At 46.2% G+C, this 27,091-nt stretch overlaps 1 protein-coding gene across 3 annotated transcripts in view; it reads left to right on the top strand.

Annotated features, from left to right (window-relative positions):
• UBE3B (ubiquitin protein ligase E3B) overlaps nucleotides 1–26,381 on the top strand; it is a 47,883-nt gene extending 21,502 nt beyond the window's left edge. For all 3 annotated transcript variants that reach the window (XM_074206111.1, XM_074206112.1, XM_074206113.1), the window contains exons 16-28: nucleotides 683–801; nucleotides 1,517–1,631; nucleotides 3,052–3,151; nucleotides 3,907–4,026; nucleotides 5,740–5,916; nucleotides 6,008–6,118; nucleotides 7,921–8,058; nucleotides 8,369–8,434; nucleotides 9,383–9,441; nucleotides 13,507–13,689; nucleotides 14,085–14,196; nucleotides 16,318–16,410; nucleotides 17,534–26,381. In XM_074206111.1, coding sequence (XP_074062212.1) covers nucleotides 683–801; nucleotides 1,517–1,631; nucleotides 3,052–3,151; nucleotides 3,907–4,026; nucleotides 5,740–5,916; nucleotides 6,008–6,118; nucleotides 7,921–8,058; nucleotides 8,369–8,434; nucleotides 9,383–9,441; nucleotides 13,507–13,689; nucleotides 14,085–14,196; nucleotides 16,318–16,410; nucleotides 17,534–17,725 — 1,585 coding nt within the window. In that variant the 3' untranslated portion in view covers nucleotides 17,726–26,381. The remainder of the gene's footprint in view (nucleotides 1–682; nucleotides 802–1,516; nucleotides 1,632–3,051; nucleotides 3,152–3,906; nucleotides 4,027–5,739; nucleotides 5,917–6,007; nucleotides 6,119–7,920; nucleotides 8,059–8,368; nucleotides 8,435–9,382; nucleotides 9,442–13,506; nucleotides 13,690–14,084; nucleotides 14,197–16,317; nucleotides 16,411–17,533) is intronic.
• The last annotated feature ends 710 nt before the right edge of the window (nucleotides 26,382–27,091 follow it).

Here is a 27,091-nt window from a genome sequence, read left to right on the forward strand (position 1 = left end):
AGGAGGACCTGAATTCAAATCCGGCCTCAGACACTTAATAATTACCTACCTGTGTCCTTGAACAAGTCACTTAATCCCATTGCCTTGGGGGGGGGGGGAGCAAAAAAAAAATCACCTATGGGCATTCTCCCCTGGTCAGACTGTATTCAGACTCCATTCACTTCTTGAGTAGGGCCTTGACAGTCTGGGCTATGTCAGTCTGTCCATAGGTGTGCATCTGGAATGGGAGAGGGGCCTCACTTGAGGGAATGAGGCATGTTGATTCTGGAGGAGAGATGATGCGGGGCACAGATTCTGAAGGGAGTCACAGGGAAGAGAAATTTTAGTTTGGGTTCCAAACTAGGAGTGATGAGGTTGGGAGTTGCAGAGAGACAGATTTAGGATCAGTGTCAGAAAAACTGCCTTTACAATGAATACTGACCAATAGGCAGTAGATATTTATTAAGCATCTGATACATGCCAGGCCCTGGGCCGAGTGAGTGGGGCCACCTTGGAGGGTGGGAGCTGAGTAGCCCCTTCTCAAAGGAGGAGGCATTTTCTTCAGGCCCGTGTCGGTTCCTGATATCCCTCCCCCTTCTCCCATCCTGGGCCTTTTCTTTGTCCTACAACAAGTGAATCTCTTCCTCACCAACTTCTGACATGCTCTCGGTGGCCAGCGTCAGCCCCTTTCATTTTCATTTAGGATTCTGGATGACATCGAAGTGTATGAAGAGCAGATCTCATTCAAGATTGAAGAACTGGTCACTATCTCATCTTTCCTGAACACCTTCATCTTCAAAATGATCTGGGATGGGCTCCTGGGTAAGGAGACAGGCCTTGCTGTAAGTCAGGGAGGCCTCGTCCTCTCCCTTGGGGGACCAGATGGGTCAGCCCTAATGTTGGAGAGAGAGGGCTCCACAGGGAGGACGGGACCCAATCCTTACTCCAGATGTGTTCATAGGCAAGACTTGTCACTGTCTGGATCTCAGTTTCCTCCTTTGTAAAATAATAGTATTTATGTGGTACTTTATGCTTACAAGACGCTTTCCCCTCAACAACTTTTGATGAGAGGGGGTGGAACAAATAGTATGACCTCCATCTTACAGAAAAAGAAATTGAGGCTTTCACAGTATAAGGAACTTATTGACTGGACAGTCTAGTAAGTAAAATAGGCAAGATTCACACTCAGGTCTTCTGATTCTCTGCCTTCTATAGGGTTAATAGCATTCTTGTAACTAACTTCCGAATGAAAATGGGACCTAGAATTTTCATTCCCCCTTCTCCTCCCACATCTGGCCTGTCTCTAGCCCATTAGAAATCTCCATTTGCTTCAGGACCTCTCTTTGTTGGCCGATGACAGCTCAAAGTGGTGGATGTGGAGGTGGGTTCTGGTCCTCCGCTTCTGCTTTGGATTGTCTCCCTTAGCACCGATTGGGGGTAGGAAGGGATCAGATAAGGACCAGAGCTCTTCCTTCTGTTTCTGCCAACCATAGCCTGCATAGTCACAGACAATGAGACTGTCCCCTTTATCCTTCAGACAATGCCAAGCCAGAGACCCTGGAGTTATTCTTTTCGGTTCACGGGTGGCTGATGGTGCTGTATGAAAGAGATTGCCGTCGGCGTTTTGCTCCTGATGATCACTGGCTGCGGAAGTGAGTGAATCAGTTGGGATGAGGAGCTTCTTGAAGCAGCAGGGTCCCTCCACCCCTCACTTTGAGATGGCCAGTACCGGATCTGGACCGTCAGGCAGGGCCTACTTCATACTGACCCTTTGCCTGGCCCTCATGGAGCGAGCTGGTGGGGCAGAGCATGTCCTGTCACTTCTGCTGAGAGAAGGGAGGCAGTTGAGGGCTTGGGCAGTATTCTTAGCCTTTTTTTTGTCCTGGACCCTGGGGTGGGGGGAGGCTGGTAAAAGCTGGGGACTCCTCAGAATCAGTTTTTAATGCATAAAATCAAATACAGAAGATAACGATAGAGATCAATTTTATTGAAATAAAGAGGAGGGCAGCTAGGTGGTGCAGTGGATAGAGCACCATCCCCGGAGTCAGGAGGACCCAAGTTCAAATCTGGCCTCAGATACTTAATAACTACCTAGCTTGTGTGACTTTGGGCAAGTCACTTAACCCTACTGCCTTGCAAAAAAAAAAATAAATAAAAATATATATTCTTTTCCCATCCAAGTTTAGGGATCCCAAGTTAAGGATCATTACTGGGGGTGGGGGGGAATGCTGGGCCAGTGGACAGGAGGTCTAGATGCTAATCTTATTGTAGCCCCCAATTACCTGTGCAACTGAAGAAGTCACTCCCACCTCCCTCATCTGTGGGAGGTTCACAGGTGTACCATTATCCCAGATATAGTCACATTCCCAGGATGCTGCATGTGCAGTGAATGGATGGGGATTAAGGGATCTCTCAGCTCCCTTCTAGATCTGAGGTTCAAGGATTCCTGCACAGCTTGCACAGGGACAGACATCCTCTAAGACCCCTTCTGGCTCTGAGAGGTCATGCAAACACTGTTAGGGAAAGCAGTTGTTCTTATAAAGGTCCTGACTGAATCCCAGATGAGATGCTTCCAGGTATTCTGGAGCGTCAGGCCAGGGGGCTGGTTCCATTTCAGTTGACGCGAGACTCACAGCATCCAGGTTGGAGGGGCCTCAGAGCCTGTCGCTATCAGCCCATCCCCACCAAGGGCTCCCCTTTCTCTTCCCTGAACACCTCCAAGGGTGGGGAAGAGCTTCCAGGCCCTGAGCTGGGGGGGGAGGGTCTCTCCTAGGCGAGCCATGAGACCCAGTGTCCCCCTGGACCCTCAGAGATGGCTTTCTCGTGCTCTTTGAACCTGCCAGTTTCTGCTCTTTTCAGTCAGGGGCAATAACCACTCCCCCCCATCCCATCCCTCCGAAGGTGGGGAGGGTCCCCGGGGTTGTCCCCTGTGACTCCCAAAGCAGCTCTAATGTAGTGAATCCCTTCCCATACCCAGCAGACTCCTCTTCTGATTGTTAGGATGCCAGCCGTCTTGTTTAATTAGAGAAAGTGGTTTTTCCTATCTCACTCACTTATTTTCTTTTTTGTAAGGGATCTCAAACTCAGTGTGCTTTTCCAGGAACTGGAGAAAGACAGGAAGCGAGCCCATCTGATCCTGCAGTTCATCCCTCACGTCATTCCCCACAAAAACGTGAGTAGCAGCAGAACTCAGGGGCTTGCCTCATTCCTGAGGCTCAGTCCAGACAGGTCTGAGCATCCTCCTGATGCTTTCCACGTTGGGCAGACGAGGCTCTCTCAGGCATCTTAGAAGGGCTTCTAAGAGGAGATGAGTGGGGAGGCCTGGGCTCTAGAGGAGGTTGATCTATGTAGGCTCTAGCGGGAGGGACATCTGGAGCTTGTGGACACCCTTGGGTCTGGCTGCAATCTCTCCTTCTGGACTTGATCTCCCATTGCTGCCTTTCAGCTGACCTGGTTGTTCCCAATAGCAGGGGCCTTTCCAACCCCTGTCTCCTTGCCTTGGGCTTCCTGGCCTCCTAGAGACCTTCCTTTATCCTTACACTTAGAAGTACACTCCTTTCCCTGCCCTTACACCTCCAAAATTACTTTGAATTTATGTAGGTGTTTTATACAACTTTGTCTGTGACCATGAACTCCTCAGTGGTCCGGACCCCCTCATATCTTGTCTTTAGGCCCCCTGCCGAGGGAAGTGCTGGCCTACATAGGGGCTTAATGAGTTCTTGTTTAGTTGGAGATGGTTGAAGTCATTTCAGTTCAGTGAATGTTACTAAGGCCCAGAAACTCTATGGTAGGTGAGGGCTCCAGAGACAGAGAGAGAGCATGGGGCGGCCTGCCGAAGGCAGAAGGTCTACCGATGTGGGTGGGGGCTACAGGCGGCCCAATCTGCTCACCTCAGCTCACTGCCCTGCCTGCCCTTGCCCGTTTCAGAGAGTGCTCCTCTTCCGAAACATGGTGATCAAGGAGAAGGAGAAGCTGGGGCTGGTGGAGACCAGTTCGGCATCCCCTCACGTCACGCACATCACCATCCGTAGATCCCGGATGCTAGAGGTGAGTGCCGACCCGTTAAACATGGAGAGGAAGCTGTCATTCTGTGGCGGCCGTCTGGTCTGAACCTTGTTTTCTGCCTCATTAGTAGCTCTGGGCTTTTGACTTGGCTCAGATACGTGAGGGCATCAGAAAAACGACTTTGGGGCTAGTGGACCCCAGGTGGGCTTTCTGGGAGCCACTATCTGAGGTCTTAAGATGTTGGGAACTAGCCAGGTGGGTCTCTTGCCTCAGCCCAGGCTCCCTTTGATGTTGCTCTGACCAGCTCTCTCTAGAACCACATAATATCTATCTGTGACCAGGTGTCTGAGCCCAGTCACTCGGTAGAAGGGGTGTGTTGGCTAGGTCAGACTGCGACATGTGTCCCCCTGCGTGGTCAGAGCAACAGTGTGTTCTTGACCCTCAGGTGGCACAACTGTGTTCGGTTCATGCTTTCTCTGAGTCCCTGCAAAGACCTTTAACTTGACTTGCTGCCATGCCCAAGACCTAGCAAGCCGGCCTAAACTGCACATTTTCCCTTGTGCCTGTGGTCTGTTCGTTGGGATGTCTTCAGTCCCTTTATCCAGTCTTCAAGGCTCTGCAGGATTTGGTCCCAATCTACTTAACTATTTAAAAAATATTTTCTAAAACCTTTTTGGGGGTTTGGATGTGATGCACTCAGCTCCCTATGGTAGGGGCTTTCTCAGCCCCTGTTTGCCTTAGCTCTGCATTTCTCTGCCTGGAATGCCTGCAGTCCTTCAGGGCCTGGTGCAGGTGCTGGCTCCTCCAGAACACCTTTTCCCAGCCTTCCCTCCCCCAGGCTGACTCCCTGGCAGCCTTGGTGCTGCTCTATTACTGAACCAGCATATACCAGTCCTCTGGTGCTGGGTGTGCTGGCATGACCCAGCCACCATGTCCTGGCTTGCTCTCTGACACTCAGAGAATGAGAGCCAGTGCTGAGTAGAAGAGGTGCTGCCCTGCCCTGCCTGCCCTGCCCTACTCTGTCCTACTCCACAGTGCTTTGCCATGCCCTGCTCTACCCTACTCTGCCCTGCCCTACCCAGATGCCATGCCCTGCTCTACTCTGCCCTGCCCTATCCTTCCCTTCCACCACAGCTCCTGCATTGGGCCCAAGGTTCCCCACCTAGTTGCTGTGGGACCCTCTCACCTAATTTCCTCATCAGTAACATGGGGTAAAGGTAGAACCTGCTGCACAGGATCAAAAGAGACATTTGTAAATCATAAAATGCTTTGTAAATACAAGAAAAGGGGGGACTGAGGCTTGGGAATAAACCCCCTTCTGTTTTGCTTCAAGTGCTGCTGCCTGTTCCTGGGGAGCAGAAGGGTGGAGCAGGGGGAGAAACCTCATATTGCCTCCATGCACCACCATGGGGAGTGGCAAGAGCACTGCCTTCCACTAAGAGATCAGGGAGACCTGGTTTCTAATCCTGCTATGAGACTTCCTGCCCATGTAGATACAGCTGTCTGTTCCAGGTGGGGGAGGGACCTGCCCTGCCCCTCATCAGATCTCCTTTTCCTTTGCCCACCTGCTTATTGTGCCACCCCCTGGCCTCCAAGGGCAGAGTCTTGTTGGGAAGAGGCTTGTTCTGGGGTATCTCAGCCTAAAGCAGCACCTGCAAAGGCCTTGAGGTCATTAAACAGCCTGTGGGAGGGAGGGAGGACTTGGAGAGTCGAGTCCAGGGTGCCACTCATAAGCTGTCCTCATGCTCTGGGCAGGATGGCTATGAACAGCTGCGGCAGCTCTCACAGAATGCCATGAAGGGGGTGATCCGAGTGAAGTTCGTCAATGATCTGGGGGTGGACGAGGCTGGGATCGACCAGGATGGTGTGTTCAAAGAGTTCTTGGAAGAAATCATCAAGAGGGTGTTTGACCCTGCGTTGAATCTGTTCAAGGTATTTCAGGGGAGGACACGGCAGGGGAGAGGGCCTGGGTTGAGGCCTCCAGGAGCCCCCCAACTCAGTCTGGGCTCTCTGTACTTTGTAGACGACCAGTGGGGACGAAAGACTCTACCCATCACCCACCTCCTACATCCATGAGAACTACCTGCAACTCTTTGAATTTGTGGGCAAGATGCTGGGCAAAGCTGTGTATGAGGTAAGCCAGGACAGGAGGGCAATGTGAGGACCAGGGGTAGAGCCTAGTGGGAGGACAGGGCCAGGACCCCAGGGAGGATCATGGTGGGAGGGTGAGTCTCAGGGCTCTGTGCCCTTCTAATCTGGGCACCCTCTGGGCCTTGGTTTTTTTCATTTGAAATATGTGAGGGTTTGGGCTCCTCTAGACCTGTGAGCTCTGATGAGATCATCCTTTTCTAAGGTGGAAAATATCCAGGTAGAGCCCAGGTCCCTGGAGAGTACTTCTTTAAGCCTCAGTTTCCTCATTTGTAGAAGGATTTTATTTAGACTGTGAGCCTCTCTGGACTGAGAGGAAGGTTCAGTAGAGCCTCATCTCTCTAGTACTTCAGGACCTTTACATCCTCTGGTGTCATGTTGGGTTTCTGGGGATGGCCCTCCAGCTTCCTTTCTTGTGTTTGAACTGCAAGTCTATTGTGAAGCAGTCAGGGGAGACTACAGGAATTTGGAGTCAGTGGACCAGAGAGATGTCAGATAGGGACAGGGGCTAGCCTGAACCCCAGAGGAGCGGGCCAGCCTGAGCTCCAGGGCTGAGTAGTGAGCCCCTTGTGGGGCAGCCTTGGTGGTTTTGTTCTGGAAAGCATTGGAAACAGCCTGGGCCCCATGGGCCTCCTCCCAGGACCCTGCCCAGTGCTGAGGAGTATCTGGGAGCCTGTGCTCTGGTGCTGTCCTCAGCCCAGACCTGAGCCATTGCTGGGGCAAGGCTGGGGGGGGGTGGTGTCATTTCCCCTTCATCACAAGCCTAAGAGAACAGTGATGTTTAGCACTGGCAGGAGAAGTGGATGTTGATTCTGGGGTTCCCAAAGAGTGGGGCAGGATGTGAGGAGGGGAACATATTGGCCTCCATCTGATGGCATCAGACCATCCAGTTGAGGTCATTGGGTCCAAACATGGCCCCAGCTTCTGCCCTTGGGTGCTGAGCAGAGGAGGCTGAGCCTTCCCCCCACCCCCAGAGCAGCTAGGCCACCAGCCAGCCTCCAGGTGCTAGGAAGTTCAAGGTGGAGGGGTCCAGAAAAGACTTCCTCTCCAAGGTGCTCCTGGTACTGACCATTATGGAGCCCAACTTCCCTCCAGGCTCCCCAGCTCCTTTCCCTTGGGATGGCCACATTGTCCAGTTCTATTTTCCTGGCATCTTCTTCTTGTCACTGTACCAGCCTTACATTAACCACTGGGTGAACATTCTTCTTTTCCCTTTGACTCTGTCGCTAGCCCAAGGCTCAGGACACTAGGGAGGAAGGCTGGAACTGGGGTCATGCTGGCAGGCCAGTGACCCCATTACCTTGTATTCTTGGAGGGGTGGGGTCTGGGTCTGCTTTCTTTTTAATGTCATTTTTTTTCTTTTTAATGTCCTCATTCCTATGCTGCAAGTGATGGGACCTTAACAATCTCTGAAGCGTTAAAATGAGCAGGGGACCCCTAGGGCAACAGAGATCTTTCAGACAGGTGGTGGTGTGTTCCCAGAGAAGTGTCGCCCCCTGATGAGGTGTACAAGATAGCTAGGCTGTGGCTGATTAGCAGTAGAGAAGGGCCAAACCTGTGTCCAGAGCCCACATACCCGGGTCATGTCCAGATTGTCCTAAGGCTACCATCCTGAGAGGAAGTCAGAGATGAGATGTGGATATAAAGGGGTTTCCATCCGTGCTGAAATTCCCTCAGGGTCCACTGCTCCATTCCCTTCACCCCCAATCTCCCCCCCTCCCCAGGTGACCTGAGAACTACTGAAGATGTGCTGCTGCCCAAGGCTTCCCTCTCTCACTTGTATTACAGGGGATCGTGGTAGACGTGCCTTTTGCTTCCTTCTTCCTAAGCCAGCTCCTCGGACACCATCACAGTATCTTCTACAGCTCGGTGGATGAACTGCCTTCCTTGGATGCGGAGTTCTATAAAAACCTCACTTCTATTAAGGTGGGTATGATCTGAGCCCCTTGGCATCCGTGAAGCAGGAGTGGGCTTAGAGACAAGTGGAAAGGCCCTTCCACTGCCCCCATTCTCTCTTTAAGTTAATTAAAGGGCCATCTTGGGGGCCACTGCAGTCTCAGAGCCTGCTTCCAAGCACCTCAAAGGGAGAGGTTTCTACTTGTAAAGATATAGCTCTTTTTGCAGCCCTGAATGTCACAATGAAAGGACCACATCAGGAGGAGGGAACAGAGCTCTGCAGCTCTTGGACATGAAATTTCTCAATCCTGACCCCTTTCCCATCTCTTTCTTTCCATAGCGCTACGATGGAGATGTTGGTGACCTGGGCTTGACACTGTCATATGATGAAGATGTGATGGGCCAGGTGGGCCTCTGTGTGATTCCCTTCCCATTCCCTTCCCTCTACTGGTTTCCAACTTGATTCTCCTCATTCCTCTTGGTCTGTCCCAGGCCCCCTGCAGAAGCCTGGGCTCCGAGGGGCCTGAGGAGCTCCCTCTCCTTTCTCTCTCCCCAAGCATCTCCGGGGCCCAGGCCCCTCGTCCTGTTGTGGCCCCTCGGGAAGCTTCCTCTGCAGACACAGCTTTGCTGATGTTTCTTGACTGGATTCATAATCTCCTCTGGTTGACATGGCTGTTAGTTGCCATGGTGAGGATTAGGCTCTTGCAAACAGGATTATAGGCCTTTTAGAGGGGGCAGAAGTGGGCCAGAGACTACCCTACCCTCAAAGTCTGGCCATGTTTGTCCACCTCAGGAAGAGGAGAGAAAGGACTCTGAAACTTGGAGGCACAGTGGTCCCTTTCCCTGTGGCTCCTTTGGAGATCTTCTCCTTCTCTCCTTGTGTAGTAATCGCTCAGATCTGTGTAGACACACATATACACCCTCACACATGCACACCCTCCGAGTTCTTTCTCCAAGAAAGTAGATCTGGCCATGTTCTCTTTGACTTGTGGACAGATTCATAACTGGGGAGTGAGGTCTCCTGAATTTGTAGGGACATTTGCCCGTGAATCTAACCTTTCTAACCAAGTCAGGGATTGCTTTGGGGGTTCTGGGCTGTGCCCCAGAAGAAGAGGAGTGCTTTCCACTCTTTAGCACTAGTCTCTTCCACTGCCCTTAATTGTCTAGGCTAGGTCAAACTGGCTCAGGACATCTCAGCAAGAACCCTCTGGGCTCACGTAGGAGGCTTTGTGGGAGAGCCAGTTGTTGTAAGCAATCTGTCCCCATTCTGTAATTATCCTGGGGGTTTACCCAGTCCCCCGTCACCCAGAACGTGCCTCTCTAGTAATTACAATGCCATCTTCTTCCTCATCAGCTTGTTTGCCATGAACTGATTCCTGGAGGGAAGACAATTCCTGTGACAAATGAAAATAAGTGAGTATCACAATTGGGTTTCTCAGGTCATCACTTGGAAAGGCTTCATTCTAGCTCTGCAGCCTTGCATGGAGGCTTTATTAAGATCGATAGAAGGAGAAAGAGGCCGTAAAGACCGTAATGGAATTTATCAATTACAATCCAAAGGCAGAAATGGCATTGAATTCGATTTGCAAAACAAGAATTGACAATTTATTGTCTGCACTAGTGCTTCTAAGGTCAAAAGCAGCCAGGCCACAGCGCTCAAAGGGGCTTAGTGACTGTTGTAGATCCAGATGGATAAATTCAGAGACCCAGCCACCTCAGAGGAGACAGATCAGCCAGGTGCCATAACTTGTGGCAGGGGTTTGAAAGGCCCTCCCCGCAAAGTCCTTAGACACAGATGATCCCATGAGTCTCAGAGCCATGCACTATTTTCACAGATCACCAGCTTTAGGAATCTATCATGAATGTCAGTCTTTGGAGGCTGCCATGCTCATGCCTTCTGATCTCATGGTCAGGAGTCAGTCTTGGCTCTTATCTCCATCTCCCTCTGTCTGATGGCCTCAGCCAAGCTCTGCTTATTGCTGCCAGACCCTTTCCAGTGGTAATGCCCATCAGCTGGAGTCCACCAAGCTTTAGGCTGGGCAGATTGGGTAGTCTGTACTTTATCTCAGACTTGCCACCAGAGTAACCTGTGGGGGCTCAACATAAACTTAGCTTCTGCATCTCCTGGTCCTGCAGGGCTGTTGAAGAAGAGACTAGGGCAGGAGAGACCCAGTCACATTGTGTGGCACCATGGGATCAGGCTTCATTTCACACCCTACATAAGTTCTGGGGTGCTCCTGAGGATCCAGACAGGGTCAGAGGGGTCCCTTGGAGGGCCCAATCCAGGACCGGGAGGGAGGGAGGAAATTCCTGCCCAACCACTCTATCCAACCACTTCCTTTCTTATCCTAAATGCATTTAAAGTTGTCAATGCAGAAGCTTTTTCAAGTAATCAAAGTTATCTGTTTTATCTTTTGTAATCATTTCGTTTGGTTAAAAAATGCTTTTCTTACCCCAAAGTGTGAGAGGTCTATGATCTGTTTCTCTTCTAATTTTTTTTTTTAGTTTTTTGCAAGGCAAATGGGGTTAAGTGGCTTTCCCAAGGCCACACAGCTAGGTAATTGTTAAGTGTCTGAGGCCAGATTTGAACTCAGATCCTCCTGACTCCAGGGCCAGTGCTCTATCCACTGCACCACCTAGCTGCCCCAGTAGAGCTCATTTTTAAGAGGAAGTGCTCGTGGGCAACAGTGGGACAAGGCTCCTTTGGTGTCTGTCTTGGAGCTGGAAAGTGCTGATCTCTCCTGTCTCATCACCTCCTTCTGTGGCTTGTCCACTCCTGGCATGGCTGGGTTTTCCTTTAGCTCTGAAACTGGGAAATAGCCTTTGTCTTTGGTACTTCTGTGAGATGAGAATTTTTTATAAGCCTGGTTGAAAGAGTAGTCATAGGCAACAATTAAGGAAAAGGCAGTTGAAAATGTAGCATGATTTCTTAATATCTTGAGTCAGAGACTCAGAATGGCAGAGCTGTAAAGGACCTTGGTTTCGTGGGTTCAGCTGCCTCCCTCAGTAAGGGAGGGAAACCAAAGGAGCATTGATTTAACCAAGAGCAAACAGTTTCCTGACTCAAAGGCTCAAAGAGCTGATGGGGCTAAAGAAGCATTGCCAAGGCTACCTGGTTAACTCTGAGGGTAATGGAAGCAATTACTTTGGAATTCACTAATTTAGAGGACATGGTCATGAGGCCTTGGCTGGGCTGAAGTTAGAGAAATCAGAGGGTTTTTTTTTTTAATTTTTAATTTTTGAAAGATTTTATTTATTTTGAGCTTTACAATTTTTTCCCCTATTCTTGCTCCCCCCCCCCCGAAGGCAGTCTGTCAGTCTTTACATTGTTTCCATGGTGTACATTTATCTCAGTTGAATACAATGAGAGAAAAATCATATTTTAAGGAAGAGAAATAAAGTATAAGAGATAGCAAGATTACAAAATAAGATAATGGATTTTGGGGTTTTTTTTCCTAATTAAAGGTAATAGTCTTTGGTCTTTGTTCAAACTCCACAATTCTTTCTCAGGATACAGATGGCATTCTCCGTTGCAGATATTCCAGAATTGTGCCTGAGTGTTATCCTGTTGGTATGAGCAAGTCCATTAAGGTTAATCATCACTCCCATGTTACTGCTGAACAGAGATTTTACTTGATTCTTGTGACTTCTTTAACCTCTTTAGAAGACTTAATTGCATTTTCAATTCCTTTTGCCTAAGAATGATTTAAATGCCAAGCTTCAGTCTGCACTTCTCTCTCTCTAGGAGTGGATAACATTTTTCATCCTAGCTCCTTTGAAATTGTCTCAGCTCATTGTCTCAGTCAGAATCCCTTAAGTCTTTCCCAGATAATCTTCATTACAGAATTTCTGTTTACGGTGTTCTCCTGATTCTGCTCACTTCTCTCAACATCCCTTTATATAAGTCTTCTCAATGAAACAGTCCCGTTTATCATTTCTTATAGCACAACAGTATTCCACCACAATTATATATTCAACTTGTTCAGCCATTCCCCAATTGATGGACTTCCCCTAAATTTCCAAATCTTTGTCACCACCAAAAGAACGGCTATAAATATTTTTGTACAGATAAGTTTTTTCCCTTTTCTTTGATTTCTTTGGGATACAGACCTAGTCATAGTATTATTGCTGAGTCAAAGGGTATGTGCAGTTTATAGACCTTTGAACACTGTTCCAAGTTGTTCTACAGTTATGATTGGACTGGTTTACAGCTCCACCAACAATGCATCAGTATCCCAGTTTTTCTCATCCCATCTAATATGTCATTTATCTTGTCTAGTATGTTTGCTAATCTGAAAGATGAGGTGGAATATCTCTGAATTGTTTTAGTGATTATTCCCTAGTGATTTAGAATGTTCTTTTTCAGGGGATTTTTGATAGCTTTGGTTTCTTCTTCTGAAGAAGGCCTGTCCTTTGACCATTTATCAACTAGGGAATGGCTCTTTATTCTTATAAATTTGACTCATTTCTCAAATATTTAAGAAATTGAGCCTTATCAGAGAAACTTGCTATAAATTTCCCCCCTTTTTTTCTGTTTCCTTCTAATCTTTATTCCGTTAGTTTTATTTGTGCAAAACTTTTTAATTTTCATAATCAAAATTATTTTACATCTTATGATACTCTCTGTCTCATGTTTGGTTATCAATTCTTCCTTTTTCCATTGATCCATACACTTTTCCAATGCTCCCCTACTTAGTTATGATACCACCTCTTATATCTAAATCTTTTATCCATTTTGACTTCTCTTGGTATGGTGTGAGATGTTGGTCCATATCTAGTTTCTGCCAAACTGCTTTCCAGTTTTCCCAGCCATTTTTGTCAAATACTGAATTCTTACCCGAAAACGTTGGATCTTTTGGTCTATCAAACACTAGATTAATAGGTCATTGTATTGTGGGTCTAATATATTCCACTGATCTACCACTTTCTTTCTTAGCCAGTATTAGATTGTTTTGTACTTTGACCTATAGTTTGAAATCTGAACCTGCTTCCTTCACTTTTTTTCACTGATTCCCTTACTATTCTTGATACTTTGACTAAAATAAAGCAAGAGAATTACCTCTTGAAATTTTATTTAAATTTATTTAAAATCATCTTCTCCAAACCCTTATTTTACAAATAGGAAGTAGAAGGCAGTAGTCGAGAAGTAGCTTAGCCATGATCAGAAAATATATTTTGTTTTTTAAAAGCAGTTTTGAAAAGTCTACATTATCTCTTGTTTGTTACAAGAGCTTAGTAAAGAAAATTTAAATTAGTTGTTTTTTCAAGAAAAGGCAAAGTGAATGTGACATTCTGTATTGCATCCTGTGACTGAAAGCATTACCAGAGTTAACATATAGACATCCTCTTGTTCATGAGAAGGGCTCAGAAGTCCCAACTCTGAAATTCTGAGTCAGTAAATAAACTTTTTAAAGGATTTAATGAAAAAAAATGAACTGTTTTGTTAACCTGAATCATTCTTTCTTCCCTTTGAAATAGAATTAGCTACATTCATCTGATGGCCCATTTCCGGATGCATACTCAAATCAAAAATCAAACAGCTTCTCTCATTAGTGGATTCCGCTCGATTATCAAATCTGAATGGATTCGAATGTTTTCCACCCCTGAGCTGCAGCGCTTGATCTCTGGAGACAACGCAGAGATTGACCTTGAAGATTTAAAGTAAGGCAGGGATTGCCATCTGCATGGTCTTAGAAAGTGGATGGGGGCGGCTAGGTGGCGCAGTGGATAGAGCACTGGCCCTGGAGTCAGGAGTACCTGAGTTCAAATCTGGCCTTATATACTTAATAATTACCTAGCTGTATGGCCTTGGGCAAACCACTTAACTCCATTGCCTAGCAAAAACCTAAAAAAAAAAAAAAAGTGGATGGCCAGGTGCCTGGAGGAGGATTGTTGGGGTGGGCAGCAAGGCCCCGATACTTGACCTTGGGCAATATGGCTTTAAAGGGGCAGCAGTGTTAAAGCTGACCAATGAAAGTTCACTAAGCCTGGGATACATCTCTTAATTCTCCAGTTAAATACATTCTGTACTAAGTTTCTAAAATATTATTTTTCAGGAAACACACTGTATACTATGGTGGTTTTCATGGGAGTCATCGAGTCATTATTTGGCTTTGGGACATTCTGGCCAATGATTTTACCCCAGATGAGAGAGCTATGTTTCTGAAGGTAAATTCATCTGCCTCTTGAACTCTGATATATGCTGGGGCACTGATGTTTTTCTGTAACTTCATATGCTAAGGCCATAGTGTCCTCATGAAATAGCCAAGCTATTGGATGTGGGGCTTGAGGGATTGAAAGCTAGCGGTGTGAGGGTAATGTCTCCAGAAATGGATCCTGGGAACAAACAGGACCCTCCAACCTCAGGAATTTTCAGATTTGTAGGACCACTAGTCTGACTGCCCCCCCCCCCCCCCCATTCTGTTGAGGCCTCTGCCTTTGTGGGAGTGTAGAGAGTCCTTGATCAGCCTCTGAAGCTGGGTTTCTGTCTTAGATTTACTAGGCAGTCACTTCATTGCCCTGTACCCTGGTTTCCTTTTGTGTGGACTGGGAATAATACCTGAACTTTCTGACCAGATAAGGTGCCACTTTAGATGTACAAATCACCTCTTACTAGCAAAATTCATGGCCTTGGGACTTAAGAGGGACTTAGTTGCTTTTTGTTTTTATTAGATGCCTTTTATTTTATTTTATTTTGATTAATGATGTATGTCCTTTATTTGACTTCATTGCTTTTTTGTGCCACCTTATCAAAAGAAAAATGCTCCACCCTTCTACAGCTGCAGGTCCAGAGTTGACCTGCTGCCACAGTTCTGTTAAGAAAGAAGTGTGGTAATCCAGTAGATTGGCTGGGATTTTTAAAAAATATGTTCTCTCAAAGAGAGCACCTTCCTCTAGACCAGGGCCCTTAACCTGGGGTTCATAGACAGATTTCAGAGGGGGTTATGACTTGAATGGGAAGAAAAATACATCTTCATTTTCTTTAACATTTAACTGAAATGTTAGATTTCTTTCCATTTTGAATGTAGGCATCACACATTCTTCTGAAAAGAAGGATCCGGGACAGCTAGGTGGCATAGTGGATAAAGCACTGGCCCTGGAGTCAGGAGTACCTGGGTTCAAATCTGGTCTCAGACACTTAATAATTACCTAGCTCTGTGGCCTTGGGCAAGCCACTCAACCCCATTGCCTTGAAAAATCTAAAAAAAAAAAATCAATGAAAAGAAGGATCCCTCCTCCATATTTAATATTTGTGGGGTATTGGCCCAGCAGCAGTAGCAGGCAGGCTCTCCATCCTTGCCTCATCAGCTCATTTTCCTGTCCATCATACATTGACTCAGTGGCATCCCCCTTCTCCACTTCTTGTTGGTGGGGCACTGCTTAATAGGCTGCCACATTGATTCTTTGCCAATGTGTGTCCCTTCGATATCCTTTGGGTCACTTGTAGCTTTGATTTGAACAGTTGAGCATTAACAGGAGAATACCAGTGTTCATAAGGTAATTTTTAGAATCTTTAGAAGTTCCCTGTCATTTTCCATATCAGTCTAGCATGCCCTTTTCTTTCATTTCTGGACTCCCATGTCTTGTCTTCTTTAGGATCTTGCTTAGATTTATGGATTGATGGAGCAGCTTCAGGGATCCATATTCTAAGTACATAATAAGTGCATCCATTTTGTTTTTCTTGTGTGGATTTTTAAACTGCTCCCTACTGAAGAATGCTTGATTCCCACCAAGGAGTTCTCCTAGTGCTTCTTCCCACTGCTCACATATGGACCGGTACCTTTGACCCAGTTGTCTCACTGCCACAGCTCTGTGTCATCCTAGAGATTAGTCAGGTATTAAATGGAAAAAAGAGCCAAAAGATTCATGTCTACTCCAGGGGAAAACTCATGACAGATTCTAGTGAAATGTGAAGCCTTGGTGAGGATGACCTAGTCCATATCCTGGCCTCTGTCTAGGTGGAATTCAAAAGACAGTGTATAGAGTTTGGGTTACAATGTGCATGTGTTAAATAGAAATGGACATGGTATGAATGTTATGATTTTGTTTGGGGCTCAATTCTTTATTGTTGATTTTTGTTTTTTGAGAGCACGGTTTAGAATTTTAAAACCATCTTGAAACAGCAGAACCAAAAAGAGATGACAATATATGATATAAGTGACTACCGTGTAAGCAGATGTATCAATATTTAAAGACCTGATACCTTTTGAAAACATTGATTTTTGTAAGAGGCACAATATGACTTGGGTCAAGCCTCAATCCCACTTTGAACATTATGTTTTGTTCCAGTTTGTGACCAGCTGTTCCAGGCCCCCACTTTTAGGATTTGCCTACCTCAAACCTCCTTTCTCCATCCGCTGTGTTGAAGTGTCAGACGATCAGGTACTGGTGGCAGGGGAGGTGGGGACAGGGGACCAGTGCCACCAGGTGGGACTTGTGGAGCTTCATCCTCCATTGGAGCCTTGACTGACTCAGAATCATCAGATCAGACCTCAGTAAATGGGCAGAGATAGGAGGAGAGGTGCCAGGCTTGGCCAAGTTTCCCCCCTGCCTCCCCCCAGGATGTGCCAGTGTTGGAGGCTGTGGTGGCATCTCCTTTGTCAGCCTGTCCCACAAAGATCCAGTATATTGGGTCTCCAGCATGTGGCAGTCAAAGCTGGTTTAGGTAACTGTTCTGTTGAGGCTAGGGAGCTCAGTTTGGAGTCTGAGGAGCAGGGCTGAAATTTTGGCCCAGTCACTGTGTGACCTTGGGCCAGTCCTTTGGTTCCTCTTTTGTGAGGCTTTAGGCCTAGGCATTCAGAGGGTCCCTTATGCCTCTGGGTCCTGGGAACCCCTGACCCTGTTAGGTGAGAGTTCCATGTGTTTCCAACCTGAAGACTTTGTCCTGTGTCATGTATCCTCGTGAAGAAAATGAAGTAGCATTCCAGGTTGGTCTTCATGTTAACAGGATGGGGATCAGGAAGGCCTAAGGAGAAAGGGGGCCATTTGTCTTTCTTTGCTGCCAAGCCTCTCAGCTCCACCCCCAGTTCTTGCTCTGGCCAAGCAGGATGAAAGCTGAGAAGCCATTGAACCCAATTCCCTCATTGACCACACAGCTAATACTAATCATCCTCGGCAGATTGTGAACTGGGGTCTCCCTGACTCTGCCCCCGGCCACTGTTCCATTTGGCTGCCTGTTCCATCATTACCTGGGAACCCTGGACCTCTTAGCCCTTCTAGGTGCCATATTAAAATGAGGGGTTGAAGCAAAGTAAAAAGTAGTTTTGATTTCAGACAAGGCAACAGTAAAATTCAGAGAGGGCTAGAAAAAAAAAAGTTACACCTGCATTCTGCCTGAAGCCTCTGCCAAAGTGATGCCATCTCACAGGGAGAGGCATGTGTATATTTGTACACGGGCAGCCATGTACCTGCTCTATGTGACCTGCCAGCAGGGAGGCCTGGGCCCCATCAGACAAGGTGGGGCAGGCCTTGTTCATAGCCTGTCTCTTGTGGTGTGTCTTCACAGGACACGGGAGACACTTTGGGCAGCGTGCTCAGGGGCTTCTTCACCATCCGCAAGAAGGAGCCAGGGGGTCGCCTGCCCACCTCTTCCACCTGCTTCAACCTACTCAAACTGCCCAATTACAGTAAGAAGAGCATCCTGCGGGAGAAGCTTCGTTACGCCATCAGCATGAACACTGGCTTTGAGCTCTCCTAAGCCTTCCCCAGCTCCCCTCCCCTGCCTTCCCCCCAGGCTGGACAGGTACCCCTTGGCCTCCTCCTTCCTGGACATTTATGCGTGGTCTGATACTGGTACCTTGGGGGCACCTGGAGCAAAAGCGAAGGAATGACCAAGGGCCGCAAGCAAGCTGCCAGTGATCCCTTACCAATAAATCCTATCCATCTTGTTGAAAAGGTGGGGCTCCAAAAGAAGAGACTTGAGATTCTCCTAGTGTGGGCTTGGAGTGTGCTGTAGACTCGGACCCATTTTGTCCTACTCTCCCCTGACCTGAGACCTGAGCTGTGTCTGGATATGCTTTTCTTCTGTCTTGTTTTGTTTTGTCTCTTTTGTTTCATTGTGTCTAGAAGGCCTCCTGGGCAAGATGGTCTGCTTAACACCCCCAGCTCTGAAAATCAGGACCTGAGCAGCCCAGGAGCCAAGCTCTCCCTAGCCTGCTGTGTTAGAGCTAGTACCCTCAAGTTTCTTCAGACCCTTCACTCAGGTCAGATTTTGCAGCCATGATGTCCTAAGCCATCACACACCAAGCAGAGAGATGCTCCACCTATCCAGCAGATATAGACAACCACTTGCGGACACCCAAACCCATTTGCTCTGCCAATAATTGAGGCAGCTTGCTCATGGGGACTGCCTGAGCCCCAAAGGTGGTCACCCATACTCATAAGGACCCCACTTGCTTCCAGGACATCATGCCAAGCATGGACTTTGCTATATGATGTGATTGGGGAACTTCTGGAGTTAGCTGCTGCTCAGATTCATCCAGAAGGGCTGGGAAGCCCTGAGCTCTATATGATCTCCAATATGATGTGATTAGCTCTGAGAAGTCCCTCTCTCACCCTATTAAAAGAAAGAACTTGAGCCTACTGCCTTTTTACAGAAATGCCCCCAGAATTTAAAATTCCATTCCAGCATCAGAATCTGATCCTTCAGAGTTGATACTCGCACCATCTCTTCCCTTGCAGAGCTGTTTAGCAGATGGAACTGCTCGTCCTCCCCCTGTGGTTTGGTTTACCCATCACTGCTGACATCCCCAGATACACAGAAAAACAGCTGCCCTTGAGGACCAGCTCCTGCTCAGAGGTGGGCATGCCTGCTCACCCTTCCCATCTGTTCTGTAATGAGAGATCGGTCCAGGAAGCCCCAACCCAGCCCAAATGATCAACCTCCACCACAAACTGTTGTCTGATGAAGCATCAGAAAAATTCAGTATCTGCATAGGGGAACTCAATCTCTGGTGGGTAATGTGATTCTGTTTAGCCTGGAGGCATCAACATGTTGAGGTCTCTCTCTCCTACTACCACAAGAATGCTTTTCTTTACATATAGCTGGGAGGAACAATGGACTCTGGACTGGTCCGGGGTCAGTGGGCAGCAGAAGGCCCCATTCTAGGTCTTGACCTACCCAGAGTCTCTGTCAGTCTGACCTAGCCACAACACTCAGAACTCCCTCCCCATCTATCACAGGTGGCAATGTCCTGCCTGGTATGGAGTTGGACCAGGGAGGAGCCATTCACACAGCAGTGAGGCGGCCAGGCCTCCTAAACTGGGAGGTTGTTGGCCAATGGGTGTTTTGACCTTGGCTACCAGAGAGCTTTGTTTTGGAGGCAGTGTCATCCACAGCCAAATTTAAAAGCCAGATTTTTTTCCCCCAAAAGCTTACTAACATTTGTTAATTTTCTGATCCTACCAAGTGAAAAGATGGCATCATTTCAACCTGATACTATCACCTTTTCTTTCCAATGGAGATTTCTCCAAGATCATGCATGTGTGGGTATGGGGACTTATAGTTTGAAAACAAACTTGGTTTTAGGACTGGAAGACCACTTATCTGCCATCTTGATTTTCATTTCCAGTGAACAGGATGGGAGGGGTGGGATGAGAGTGCCAGGCAGGTCAGGGAGGGAGAAGGTTCCATGTAACTGTATAAAACTTTCAACAATTAAGTATTGCACTATCAAAAATGCTGAATCTTTTTTTTAGCTAATGTACAAACCGTGATTCTTGAATATTAGCACCTGATGACTAAAAAAGATTTTTTTTTTCATAACTAACTTATGTATTAAGATGTGATCAAAGGCTTTATTAAATTTTTACTTTATTGGATGATCACTTTGTGCCCTTTTTGCCCCATGTTTCTCTTGGGTTCATAGTTATGTACAGGAGCCATGATGAGGAAAATTGAACCATTTGAGATGAATTTTTCCCCCTGTAGAAAATTCCAGTGCTCAGGTTGTCAAGTTGTCCTGGACCTCCCCAAGGTCAGTGGAAGTCCATGGTGAGCATTTATAGTCTGAGACATTTAAAAAGGACTGATCCTAGAGGTAGCTGTGATGGGGAAGAATGATGGCCCAGTCGAGTAGCAAGTGTGAGAAATGGTTGAGAGGTAGCACAGTTTTCCATCAGTGTCCAAAGTGGGAGAAATACAGAAGTAAAATCTGATAAAAACAGCCCCTGTCCCCATGGCTATAAGACAAACCCTAACACGCAACTTTATGATAAGTGAATTAGAGAGCAAAGTGCTCTCTTGAGGTCCAAGGGGAAAGATGGCTGTCTTCTAAGGGATGGTTAGGGAGGCTTCCTGGAGGAAGAAAGGGATACAGGGCATCCTAGGCAGAGGGAGCACCTTTAGCAAAGGCATAGAGGCAGGAGGCAGGCAGTCTGGGTTGGCTTGCCCTCTCCACTTAGCTGCAGTTTTTAACTGTAATATCTAATGGCCTCTTCCCACCCATTCCTTCGCAGCATTTGACATTGTTGATCATCTGTCTAGCTTTTTGTGCTAGTTTTTCTAGGTCTATCTGCCTGCTCCTCAAACTCCTTTGCTGCTTTCTCACATCGTGTCCATGAACTTTGGATGAATATGCTCTTTCTTGGACTCTCTTCACTTTTCCCTCTATACACCACCCCTTTTATCAACCATGTCAATTCCTGTGGATTCAACTATCATCCCTATCTGTGATTCCAGGATAGATATATCTAAGTCTCTCTCCTCAGCTCTAGACTCCCATCACCAAATATCTGCTGGACATTTCTAACAATGTCCCCTAGAATCTCCCAACAACAAATTAAGCATGTCCAAAGCATGCTTCCCTCCACCCTTCCAAATTTCCCTGAGATAGAAGAGCACTACCATCCTGCCATTCACCAGGTTCATCACCTGGGTTTCATCCTCCACTCACCCCTTCTATCTGGTGAGTTGACAAATCCTGCCCTGTTTTTACAGCCAGTCCTCCTCTCATGTGTGAATCCCTCTCCCATGTCTGGCTCCCACCCAACTTCAGGCCCTCTCTCACCTGAACTAGAATAACTTTTGAGTTGATCTCCTTGCTCCAACTCTCCTTACCCCATTCTCTATCCTACTGCCCAAAGGAATTTCCTAAAGCATAGGTCTCTACTCAGTAAACTCCGTTGGCTCTCTTGTGCCTCTAGAGTCAAATGGAAAATCATTGGGCAAGTCTTTACAGCTTAACCCCTTTCTAACTTTCCAGCCTGTGGATACATTTTCTTCTCTCTACTCATACTCAAGCCATGGTGATCTTGGTATTTCTCATACAACACTTTGTCTCTTTGTCGTGAAGCTAATTGTTTTCCCATTTCTGAAGTGCTTTCTCTCCCACCTTTGTCTCCTGAAATCCCCGGCTTCCTTCAGGACTGCTCCAAGTTATCTGCAGGATATCACACCACTCCCACCTAGATCTTTCCCCTCAAGTTACCTCTCATCCATCTACTTTATGTATCTTATATTGTATACATGCCATTTTCATCATAATGTAAGCTTGGGGGGGTGGCTAGGTGGCACAGCAGATAGAGCACTGGCCTTCGAGTCAGGAGTACCTGAGTTCAAATCTGGCCTCAGACACTTAATAATGACCTAGCTGTGTGGCCTTGGGCAAGCCACTTAACCCCATTGCCTTGCAAAAACTTTTTTAAAAAAGGGAAAAAAGAATGTAAGCTTGAGGATAGGGATGACTTTTTACTTTTTCTTTGTAACCCCAACACTGAGTTTGATCTTAGTGTGGTCTTACTGCTTGCTGATGGAGGGACTCTAGCATCCAGGCAGAAGAATACGATGATACGGAGAATCGTTTCAGACTGAAGAGAGTCTGAAACGGTAGAAAAGGAGTTTGAATTTAATTCTGAAACTAGACACCAATAGAGATTTTTGAAGAAAAGAGTAATGACCAGAGACATCTCTAAGAAAGTTATTATGGCTGATGTAGGAAACTTTTCCTTGGAAGTAAAGCAAGTAGAAATGAGAATACCCATTACAAGGGTCTTGCAATGTACCGAGGGAGTGATAATGAGGGGACTTTACTAGGAGTGTGCTGGTCAGTGAGAATAGAGTTGGAGGAAGAGATGTTTAATAAGTTGCTGATAAGTGATTGGCAGGACTTGTTCATTGATTGTCTATGTATCTAGTAGAATTTCTCGCCCTTAGCCCTTGTGTTATTTATTGCCAGAAGTGCGTAGAGGAGAGGAGCGTCATGATTTCTTTCGATAGGATGGTTTCCTGAGGACTTCCTAATAACCTCTGAATTGATTTTCAAAGTGCAGCCAAGCAGCTGTGAGCTATGACTTCCTTTTAAGTAAAGTTTTCTTGCCTCTTCAGGGCCCAGCCTTCAATGTGGCTTCTGCTACCACAGCTGGAAGGAAGGAAATACTGAAGGAGCAAGAATATTGCCTATTCTTTCCATGAGATTAATCAGACTCGAAAACAAACTCCCATATTATTTCCAAAGTAGGAATGAGGGAGGAATGGGGAGAGTGCGAGACTAAACAAGAGTCCTACCATCAGCTCCAGAGTTCCACTAGGGAAAGCTTGCTCTCCATCGGAGCAATCCAACAGAAAGGATGGCATATTGGGGAGTGGGCTCACTGAAGGTCCTCAGGCAGACACCAAATGACCACGTGGCAGGTATGTTTTCGAGGGAATTGGTGGTTAGATCAGATGTCAAATCTTCCTGTTCAGAGTCACCTGAAGATCTTAGCCCACCTCCACCCCCACCCTTTCTTTTCTCAAACGAAATGCCCCACCCTTCACATCTTCCTAATAAGATCTAAATAATATAAAGCTGCTGGCAGGAACTGACTCCAATACATAGAACTTTTTTTTATAGATGTGAACAGTAGAATGTATGTTTTAGCATAGGCTAGTAGGCTATATGTTGGAATTGAGAATTAAGACTCCAGTTCAAATGACCTCATTTGTATAAGCTTCAAGAATTTTTTGCTAAATAATGTTGGAGCCATGTTATAATAACACCTCCCTCCTGGGCTGCTGTGAAGTCAGAGGAGATAATACTTACAAAGTGTTTGGCATCACCTCAGGCTGTTGGCTAGCTCTGTGAACACGGACAAGTAGAGGCTCTTCTGAGACCACACAAAGCAGGCCTTGAACCCAGACCTTCTGGCTCCGGCTCATCTCACCACACCATCTTGCTTCCCAGAGGCTTAAAAATAAGCTTTTTTTGTGATATCATTTTTGGGTGTCCCCTCATTTTTTTTGTCTCTTCATATACCTAGTGCCTTCTTCACAGTAATTCCTTAATAAATGCTCTTTGGCTCCATTTCATGAAGGGCATAAAATGAGACTTCAGATCTCTGTGGATCTGACACTTAAAAACTCCTTGGATGAAGTTCAAGGGAAACCTTTGTACTAAATTTTATACTCTTGTGATTTATGGTACAAGGAGGCCAAGAGACCTGGAGAAAGTAAATTTCTTCTGATTTTTTCTTTTTGTCCTTGAATCTCCAAACCTGGTAGAGTGCTCTGGTACACACGGTAGGTGTTTAACAAATATTTATTGAATCAACTTGAACTTTTGCTTAGAGGTACTTGTCACCAAGGGGCAGCATCTCAGGAGGAAGCAGCTGGCCATCTGGAGACCTTTCAGAGTCAGGAAGTCATTGGAGAACAGGTGCTGCTTCCAAAGAATTCTTGGCTGAACCCAGACCAAACTTCAGGAAAGAGGGCTTGTTCACCAGCTTCCCCAAACAGAGACACCAACATGAATAATGGTCTTAGGCGCAGCTTGCCCTAGACCCACAGATCCAAAGAAGTGAGTTAATCCAGAGGAAGGCCCATCATTCCATCAACAGGTTTTATCTAGCTCTTCTCATTCAAGCACTGCTAAGAACTGGGGATGCAAAGAAAGGCAAAATCCAATCTCTTCCCTTGAAAAGTTTTTTTTATCCTAAGGTAGGAGAGAACAGTAGAGGAAAGGTCACCTGAGAAGAGAAGGCCTCCTAGAGAGGATGGGATCTGAGGCTTGTTGAAGGAAGCCAGGATAACCAAGGAGAACGAATGAGAGGTCAGACCCTACCAGGCCTGGGGACCAGCCAAGGTAAAAGAATGGAGGTAGCTGGTGGAACTCCAGGTCAGTCAGTAGAGCCAGCCACGGTGTTTGCCACTGTCGTGGAGATTGCCTGTTTCCAAAAGGCAGATTATATTCCCCATCATGAAAATGTGAGCATTCCCACTCCGCCCGGGACCTACTAAGACTCCCTGCAAGGGGAATTCAGAGGCCTCGTTAACTTGTCCTTGTTGAACAAGAGGAAGGATTGGTTTGTTTTGTTTTTTTTTTTTTGACTTTGTACCCTTACACTTTGTACACAGTAGATGCTTAATAATTACTTGCTGACTGATTAGTGGGATCCTGTACTCTATACTTCAGCTGCATGCTCTGTGTTTGTGTGTGAATGTAGGAGAGATCATACCCATGCTGCCTTAGAGAGGAGTATGGTATAATGGAGACAGGTATACCGAAGGGTGGAACACCTGGGGTCAGGTGCTGGTTCTTCATCTGGTTCTTCACCTGCAGGCCTCAGGGCAGTTCACTTGGACTCTAAAATAGCAATACCAGTTCAGCCTTGTTTAACAGATAGTGCGAAGATTATTATTCCCATTTTCCAGAGGAGGAAATCAGTTTAAATGATAGGCTCAGGATGGCACAATTAAGTTAAAGGGTAGAATCAGAATTTGAACCCAGGTCTTACGAATCAATAAATCTATCAGCCAACATTTATTAACCTCACATTTTCCTTAGTGCTAGCCACTGGAATGAGACACAGTTTAGATAAGACAGTCCCTGCCCTCATGGGTCTTAGTCTGGTAGGAAAAGATTCACACAGAAAATATTCTATGATTGTTTTATAGTTATGTAGGGGGAGATAGCATGGGAAGGAGATCTAAGAGTCGGTGTGTGCTAGTGTCAGCTCACACTAATGGGAGAGTTGATTGTTAAATTTCCAATGAAAACGTGGGGCAGCTAGGTGGTACAGTATAGAGCAGTGGCCCTGGAGTCAGGAGGAACTGAGTTCACATCCAGCCTCAGACACTTAATAATGACCTAGCTGTGTGGCCTTGGGCAAGTCACTTAACCCCATTGCCTTGCAACCCCCCCCCCCAAAAAAGAAAAGAGATGTGAGATGGATTGTTAATTTCTTTTTAATTTATTTAAGGCAATGGGATTAAGTGACTTGCCCAGTCATACAACTAGGCAATTATTAAGTGTTTGAGGTTGGATTTGAACTCAGGTACTCCTGACTCCAGGGCCAGTGCTCTATCCACTGTGCCACCTAGCTACCCCCGATTGTTAAATTTTTGATGCGAACATACATGGCTCAGAAATCCAGAAACACTGCAAATCAAGACTTATATTGTTTTGTTAATTATCTACACTTAAAAAAGTGATGGAGAAAATGTTAATCATGTAAATTAAACTTTAAAATGTGCCCTGTGTTTGTTTTTTTTCCCCAACAGAGCTGGTTGTTGAACATTTACCAGTACCTCAGTCTGAGGGATAAGGCCATTACTAGCTGCTTGAAAAGTATGGGGTGTCAGGGGGCAGATCAGAATGGGCTTCCTAGAGGAGATGGCATTCGAATTGGGAAGGAGTTCAACATAGGGAAGTAGGAACCAGCTACAACAGAGACGAGAGAACTCAGTGTGTGTCATTTGAGGGATGGATGTGGGATGGGCAGGGTAGAATGCAGACCAGCTTGGAGCCTACGGAGGGGATTCTATGATGCCAACTACGTTTTAGATTAGTTTAGTCTTGAATATCTACTAAGTGCTGGTTGCCACCCGAGACACCAGAGCTACAAAAAAAAAAAAATAGAACCATCTGTGTCCCAAAGGATCTTGGCTCCTAGAAGGGGGATACAACATGCAGGTGAGGCAAGACGAAATAGTGTGAGGGAGGAGGGAAGATGCAGAGGGGCTTTGTGTAAAGATCCTTAAAAATACCTGAGGTTTCCATAGGCCGGAGGTTCAGGAAGAGAGGTGCCATTCTGGAAGAAACTCTGCCCCAACTTCTTGTGCTGGCTGGGGTCAGAACTAAGGCAAGGTGGTCCAGTTGTCCTCAGCTCCAGTGGGTACCAAGACAGGATGGTGGCCAGTGTAGATCTCCCCATACAAGAAGGGTTTGAATGAAACATAACATTCAAAGGAGGCAGTCAGTATGGTACAGTCTTGAGTTGGTCCCCCACCCCTTCCCCCTTGTCAGTCTATTCTCTTTGGGGGAACACTCCCAGATCTAAAATGTAATCTGGCAAAAAAAACCTCAATCTATTTAAAAACTCGTTGAAAAGCATCAAGTGTTCTCAACAGATCCTCGATTCAGAGCCAGCGGACCATTTTTTTTTTAACAGATGAAGAAACTGAGACTCAGGAAGTTAGATGACTTGCCTAAGGTCGCATAGATAATAAACATCACGGTTTTCTGACTCAAGAACCATCTCAGATTCTGCTATGTCAGGTCCTTAGGGGTTTGCTAAGGGATCAAATGAAATAAGGTTTCTTTTTTCCAATTCCATGTAAAGATAGTCTTCATTTTGGGGGGTAGGAATTTGAGTTCCACATTTTTCTCTCTCCCTTCTTTCCCTCTTCACTCCCCAAGATAGCAAGTAATCTTTTTTTAAGGACTTTTGAAAAATTATTTTTGAATGTTATTTTTTCCCCATTTAAACATGCTGAGAGTTTTCAACATTCATTTTTAAGCTTTTGAGTTCCATATTTTCCACCCCCTTCCTTCCTTCCTTCCTCCCTCCCCATGACAGCAAGTAATCTGATAGAGGTTATACATTTACAGTCATGTTTAGCATTTCTATATTAATCATGTGAAAGAAGAATCAGAAAAAAGCTGTGAGAAAACATTTAAAAAAAGTGAAACTAGTATGCTTTTGTCTGCATTCAGACCCCATCATTCTTTCTCTTGAAATAATAAATCTAAGATGCTTTGCAAACCTTAAGCGAAATGCTAGCCATCAGCTATCTGGTCCTTCATTTTAATTCACTCCAATTCAATAAAATGTTTCAATCACCTGATTTGTGCCAATTACAAGATTC

Source organism: Macrotis lagotis, chromosome X (genome assembly GCF_037893015.1).
Source record: "Macrotis lagotis isolate mMagLag1 chromosome X, bilby.v1.9.chrom.fasta, whole genome shotgun sequence".
Taxonomy (NCBI): Eukaryota; Metazoa; Chordata; class Mammalia; order Peramelemorphia; family Peramelidae; genus Macrotis; species Macrotis lagotis.